Here is a 7725-nt window from a genome sequence, read left to right on the forward strand (position 1 = left end):
TTCATAAGCGAATATCAAAGTTGATTAAACAAAAAAAAATATATATATTTATTGACTCTGTATTATACATATGAATAAAATTATAATGAAATCTTATATGTGGCTTTAATTATTCTATTTTCAACCAAAAACAGTACAAGCTGATTCAATTAAAAGCTAAAAATGCGTTCATTCCATCTCAAAAGAAACGTATGGTAATATAACATTAGCAAGTCTCATTTAATTCTCTATAGCTTCAGCTTTAATTTGCATAGTCACTCTCTGTAATGACTGCATTGTTTCGTGGCATAAATAACGGAAAGGTGTTGTCTTTTGAAGATAGAAGAATATTTTAATAAATCAACCTTTGCAAACTACTCTGCATTATATTTAAATGAACCAAGCTTATTCTACATAATAAACATGTTTAATTTGCTCAAGCTATTGTCTTGAGAAGTATTGAACAATGAGTACACTATGTTTTTTGTTGTCTTTTCAATGCGATTATAAACAAGAACAGTATTTAAGGGTAGCTGCGAGGCCTGTTTGTAGATTTAAATTTTTAGATAATTAAGGAATTCTTCCTGTAGTTGTTGAGGTCTTGCAAGAGATGTCGCCTTTGTATTAGTTTAGAGTGGAAGGGTCGTGGTAAGTCGGCAGACTAAACCCAACAACCAGCATAAACCAAACACAAGAGCAGCGGATGAGCAGGAAGTTGGTGTGCGTTATGTGCAGTGATTATCTTCAGTTGTTTCATATGAGTGTATCTAGAAGATAAGGAATTGACCAAGAGATTACTTGTGCAAACAAGTCAATAGATACAGGTAAACACAACATATCGTAACTCGTAGTTTAGCTGAAAGAATCAATAAGCAGTGCTCATTCATGTTTAGGGGATTTAAATCTATTTGCTTTAATGGAGAAAAGAATAAACAAATCTTCATGTCTCATTAAATTCGTTTACGAAACATTTTATTATTTGAGCTAACGTTAACAAAATATGAAAAAACGCTACACTCGTTATCTGTAACAATATGTAAATACTGCAGATAACACAAATATTTTAATGAAGGCAAACTCTTAAAATAACTTCCACTTAATAGAACATCTGCCTCCTTCTGCAGAGCAGTCCCCTACAATTTAAAATCAATATGTATACTCATATTCATAAATATTTATAAACAACTCTTTCCTCTTTTGATGCATTATCATCAATGTAATCAAACACTCTGTATTCAGTGCAGACTTGCTGTGGCTATCAAGGATTCACTTGCGCTGTAATAGGAAGTTGGTCAGGTTGAATGGACAAGTTAATGATGATGAACAGCAAGGCCAGGAATGGGGAAGCAATAAGTGAGAGAGTAGAAAAAACTTGTCAATCGGCTGCAATGCATTGACCTAATGGTCACATTACAGTTCAATGCTTTTATATCTCACTTCTTGGAAACTATTTGCAATGTACAAATACAGATAAGCATGTGAAACGCGTTTTTTTGCTGCAGCATCCAATGCAACAACTATTATAATTATTATAACAGATGTTTATTCAATTTCAGAATGGCTGGTGCGAGATTTCTTCTGCTTGCGCTGCTTTCAATTAACGGAGCGTTTTCTCAAGTCGCCGAAAAATTGGTGCAGAATCCGTGCATATCGAAGACATCCTGTCATGAATGTATACAGACTCCATCCTGTGCCTGGTGCTACAAACAAGTAAGCTACTGTTTAGCAATTCAATGAACGTTTTCTTGGAAATTCGTTTAAGGAATTAAACACTTTATTTTCACTAACAAAATTGTTCTTTTTTTAATTGTTTTCTTGTAGGATTTTGGTGAGAGAACAAGATGTTTCCAACCGTCGAATCCCGGATCCATGACTTGCCCGGAAAAGTACGTGATCAATCCGGATAATCAGAAGCGAATCGTGATGAATAAACCGTTGTCCACTGTGAATGCGGGCGGTAGCTTCAAAGCTAATTTGGGAGATGGTTCATCTGCTTCTTCGAGCGGAGAATCTAATATCATACAAGTCTCTCCGCAGCGAGTTAATTTGAAACTAAGAGCGAGTATGTTTGATAAATAATTTTATGTAAAATCGTTTAATTGATTTTGAATTTCAGGACAATCATTGAGGTTTTCCTTATTCTACACTCAAGCCGAAGATTACCCGGTCGATCTGTACTACCTCATGGACCTCTCCAAATCCATGGAGGACGACAAAGGCAAATTGTCTTTACTAGGAAATCTGTTGGCGGATTCCATGAAGAATATTACCTCTAATTTTAGATTAGGTTTCGGTAGCTTCGTCGATAAAGTCGTCATGCCATATGTTAGCACAGTACCGAAAAAGTATATTAACCAAAATATGTTAATTTCTTTAAATTCTTAATTAACACGACAATTGTTCTTGTAGATTGAAGGCGCCTTGCCAAGACTGCGAACCGCCGTACGGGTTCAAGAACCACATGACTCTGGATACGGACACTTCAAGGTTTTCGGTGAGTCTTATGCAAATGTCAGCCACCTTATTATAAACCTTCATTTCTTGGACGATCTTTACGACCCGTAAAGAAATGCGATACCCCTCTGTTTGTGACCTTGTTACTACTCTTCGTATATAGATAGTTTCGAAGCAATTGCCCGTGTAAATAATTGTCCGGCAATTGAGAGTCTTCTGTTGCATGAGTTATAGTTGTGAAACCAGCCCGGAGGATTTAAGATAATTGTGAGAAATGGAGAAAATGACACCTCAGTAAGTCAGAAAGAAAGAAAACAACACATTCACGATTTAACAACGGGGTGTTTGTTGCATGACGCTATTAATTTATAAACAACAACAACGAACTTATTACTCGTCCATTCATAGTTTCTCAAGCAAATGCTTTTTACAATACTCATTGGAGGAAGACATCTAAAGCTAAAAACATATTCATAAACCAAATATTATCACAATTAAAAACGCATTACGCTAATAACTGTTTTTATTTCATTGCTTTTAACGACTTTGATCAATGGGTTTTTCATTGATTCCATTGAAGGAGTAATTTGTTAATGTTTTGTTTTGTTATTATATAGACTATGGTGAAGGCAGCTGCAGTTTCTGGAAATTTGGATGCTCCTGAGGGCGGTTTCGATGCTATCATGCAAGCTGTGGTTTGCAGAGATCAAATCGGTTGGCGCGAGAAGGCCCGAAGATTGCTCGTCTTCTCAACTGATGCTGGTTTTCATTACGCAGGAGATGGCAAAGTATGTTAAGATTAATTCTTCTTAAAGTTGGAAATTTATTTGTTACTTATCGTTTGTAGCTTGGAGGAATTGTTAAACCCAACGACGGTCTTTGCCATTTAGAGAAAGGTCTATACACGCACTCCTCTCTCCAAGATTATCCGAGTATCTCGCAGATCAATTTGAAGGTGAAGCAGAATGCGATCAATGTGATTTTCGCTGTAACCGAAGAGCAGATTTCCGTTTACAATAAATTGAAGGAACACATCGAAGGAGCTTCCAGCGGTCAATTATCCAATGATTCATCTAACATCGTTGATTTAGTTAAAGATCAATACCAGGTAATTTCAATCATTATAATTGAATTAAATAATATTAAATACATTATTTGTATAGCAAATTTCTTCTCTGGTTGAGTTGAAAGATAACGCGACGAACGCGATCAAGATCAATTATTACTCGAGGTGTTTGAACGGATCCGGAAGCGATAAGAAAACGAACAAATGCGGAAACATCAAGGTTGGGGATGTTGTTGAGTTTAAGATTGAGATCGAAGTGACCGCATGTCCGAAAGATCCCAAGGATTGGAAGCAGACGTTACAGATTTACCCTGTTGGAATTAACGAAAGTTTGGTGGTGGATTTGGAGATGCTTTGTTCGTGTCCTTGCGAACAGCCCGGACACATTGTAAGTGTTAAATTTAACAATTATATTATATTATTATTAAACTGTAATTATTGTAGGCATTCCAAAAATCTGCTGATGTCTGCAACATGTACGGAGATTACAAGTGCGGAATCTGCGAATGCGACAGCTCGCATTTCGGTAGATACTGCGAGTGCTCCGCTAGCGAAGTGGATTTCTTCAACAATACTTTAGGATGTCGCGCGGATAACACGAGTAGTTTGGATTGTTCCGGTCGTGGAAGCTGCGTTTGCGGGCGGTGCGAATGTAATTCCAGGAATAACGAAGATGAGGTTTGTAAATTTGTTAATGTTAATATCATTTTATTGAATTTGTTGTTTTTCTTTTGTAGAAAGTTTATGGGAATTTTTGTGAATGCGACAACTTTTCGTGCGACAGACACGAAGGTAAAATTTGCAGCGGTCCGACTCATGGCTCCTGCGATTGCGGCTCTTGCGTTTGCAAAGAACCTTGGGGCGGAGCGGCGTGCGATTGTAGGATGTCGAATGAGACTTGCAAAGCGCCAGGACTTGCCGATGGTGAAATCTGTTCTGGTCACGGCGATTGCAAGTGCGGTGTCTGCAAATGCGAGAATACTGAAGAGGGAAGGTATTCAGGGAAATATTGCGAAAAATGTCCTGTAAGTATATTCATTCACCAAGAGTATATCGAAATACTGACAATGAAGAAATTTGATATTATTGTCTGTGTCGATATTTTGATCAGAACCTATTAACAAATGTTTTGTTTCTTTTTTTGTAGACGTGCTCCGATCGGTGTGAGGAATTCAAGCATTGCGTTCAATGCCAAATGTACAAGACGGGTCCATTCGATGAAAACGTTTGCGCGAAGAACTGCACCAAATTCACTCCGATCGGCGTGGAACAGGTCGAAGCCAAAGAGGAGAACGACGAGAATTTGTGCGCGTTTTACGATGACGACGATTGCAGATTCGCGTACGTTTACTACTTCGATGAATTCAATAAGGTTGTCGTTAAAGCGCAGCAGGATCGCGAATGCCCAGCTAAGGTGAATAAAACAAATCACACGCAAACAATCAAAAATCAACATCAATTTTAGGTTTTCCTTGTTGGCATAGTACTAGGCGTCATAGCAGCGATCGTCTTCATAGGTTTAGCTATCCTATTACTATGGAAACTGTTGACAACGATACACGATCGTCGGGAGTTCGCCAAGTTCGAGAAGGAACGCATGATGGCCAAATGGGACACTGTAATTACATCAAAAATTCAAACTATCAATCAATCAATAATTAATTTTTCATCTCTTGATTTATTTTCAGGGCGAAAATCCGATTTACAAACAAGCCACGTCCACGTTCAAGAACCCCACGTACGCAGGAAAAAGTTAAGGAATTTGTTCTTCCCAAGAAGATTTTTATAAAAAATAATTAAAAACGCGCTTAAATCTTCAATTAGTTTATTATATTTGCTTATGAAAAATGGAGTGAGCGTGTATATAGATTCTTATATTTAGAGAATTATTTAAAAAACAAATATTTATTCGCATTTACTCGAATCGAAAACAATAACTGCCAAAAAAAATTGTGAACACTGTGAGCTTCCGCTTCTTAACATTGATATACCAAAAAAAACAAAACAAATATTTCGTAAGCTTAACATTATTAGTATTAGAATTAATAATAGAATTTTTTATTGCAATCACTGATATGATAATTTATATATATATATAAATATATACAATATAATTTTATAGAAAACGAATCTCGAATGTGCCTAAGTTTACAACGTTTTAAAAAGGTTCATATGTATTTTAATAACTCGACGATATTATTGTATCAAGTGCCTTTTCGAAGAAGAAAACTTATACTTACTGGACTCTTAAGTGTACTTAATCGGGACAAAACAATGTATTGTGCTTTCGATGTATTCCCGTTTGACTTTAGTATTACGATTGTTATTCTTCTGTTTTCTCTGTGATAGATATTAAGATTCCACTTTTTATTCTTTTATAACTCTTAGTTTTAACGGATAGGACTGATTTTTTTTTTTGTTGTAGACATGTAACATTTACATTTCGCATATTCAAATAAATAAATAAATCTTAATGCACTTTCATTACTATTTTTTGTTTATAGAAATTATGGAAAATTTTATAATGTTGGCATTCTATATAATACATAGGCAATATTCTGCATATTCTACAGATTGGTTGGGTCTATATCGCAATCCCGACAACCGAAAGACCGTCTATTGAAATCCCGACGTTAGAAATCCTGACTATATCAAAAGCTCGACAACCATAATCCGACTGTATCAGAATCCCGACTGTATCAAGACTATCAAAATCTCGACAAGCATAATTTATTTGATTTTGTTGAATTATTCATAATAAACCTTAACATTATGAAATAATCTCAAATAGAATTAGATTATTAATTGTTATTATTTATTATTAATAACAATTTAAAAGTCACTACGCTCCGGAATAATTTAAAAATGTTATTGTAAAAATTTTCGATAGTCGGGATTTTGATATAGTCGATATTATGGATGTCGAGATTCTGATAGTCAGTATTATGGTTGTCGGGATTTTAATACAGTTGGGATTTTGATATAGTCGGGATTATCGTTGTCGGGATTTCGATGCAGTCGAAATTTCGTCCGTCGGGAATTATATTGACAGTATTTCGGTTGCCGGGCTTGTGATTGCCACCGGATTGGCTAGACATTTTATAGAATACCGTATTATACATTTTCTGCTGCATTTCTCAACCTTTTCTCATGCTATATTTATGTATTATAAGTTATACAACGACTCAATTGATATTTCAGCAGTTCTTTGACACAAAAGACAAATTTGAAGATTAAAATAAACACAAGTAGTTTTTATTGCATCATCAAATAGATTCAATAAAAATTTGCACAAAATTGAAAATGTAAATTTCAATAATATTAAATTAAAATGATTACAACATACTTTTATATAAAATAAACAAGAATTCGTTTCAATTTTTTTTCGATTATTCAGTTTTTCTTTGGAGCAAATAAAACAAATCTACCAATTTACGGCCCTTGACAAACAAGACGAATCCTAAACAAACCAAGTAAAATACAAGATAAGACAAGCACGTTCGATGCAACAGGAAAGATATTTACATAAAAAAAAATAGTAAACAATGAATTTCATACAATTCACCAAAATATTCAAAAGAAACCAATATTTGGTATGTCTGTAGAAATTCTCTTTTCTTGTTTTCATATTTTAAAGAAAACTAACAATTTATGTTAGGTAAAACCCATTACAAAAACCTTCCTGGAAAATGTTTCCTCAATTGTCGATTTCAGTACACGTTTTGTTCTTATTATCTAGGGTTTAGAAACCATTTTCAATTATCTGATTTTCGGCACATCTGTAAAGCATTTGTAACGGTCCACAAAAAGAGAGGAAAAAAAAGGTCATCCGACTACCTGATACATTTTGAAAGACGATATATAGCAATAAGTAACTTGAGAATTTTGCTATTCTTTATCCCATACATTTTGTCTTGAAGCACGTTACATCGTTTTTTGACGTGAAGCGTTTTTATATAAGATTTTTTATATATAGTTACAATTAATCGTCAAGTAAAGTATCAATTAACACATTACATATTGCAACACTTACTTGCGATGTAACGTGCTTCAAGACAAAATGTATGGGATAAAGAATAGCAAAATTCTCAAGTTACTTAATGCTACATCGTCTTTCAAAATGTATCATTTTTAAAGTAAATTTAATTGTCAAGTATAGTGCCAAGTAAAGTATTTCATAATCATTACTTACTATATGATTTTTGTTTACTTTAACTACAAATATT

The 7725-nt window shown here is 34.6% G+C and overlaps 1 protein-coding gene across 1 annotated transcript; it reads left to right on the top strand.

Moving 5' to 3' along the window:
* Positions 1 to 627: 627 nt before the first annotated feature.
* On the top strand, positions 628 to 5543 carry LOC108566822 (integrin beta-PS-like). Its single transcript, XM_017926889.1, has 13 exons — positions 628 to 803; positions 1536 to 1689; positions 1801 to 2041; positions 2096 to 2324; positions 2389 to 2473; positions 3051 to 3221; positions 3281 to 3541; positions 3597 to 3887; positions 3944 to 4177; positions 4237 to 4524; positions 4647 to 4913; positions 4965 to 5117; positions 5188 to 5543. The coding sequence occupies exons 2-13, from the start codon at positions 1537 to 1539 to the stop codon at positions 5254 to 5256; spliced, it is 2442 nt and encodes an 813-aa protein (XP_017782378.1). The 5' UTR covers positions 628 to 803; position 1536; the 3' UTR covers positions 5257 to 5543.
* The last annotated feature ends 2182 nt before the right edge of the window (positions 5544 to 7725 follow it).

Source organism: Nicrophorus vespilloides, unplaced genomic scaffold, assembly GCF_001412225.1.
Source record: "Nicrophorus vespilloides isolate i.1.1-1 unplaced genomic scaffold, Nicve_v1.0, whole genome shotgun sequence".
Classification (NCBI taxonomy): domain Eukaryota; kingdom Metazoa; phylum Arthropoda; class Insecta; order Coleoptera; family Silphidae; genus Nicrophorus; species Nicrophorus vespilloides.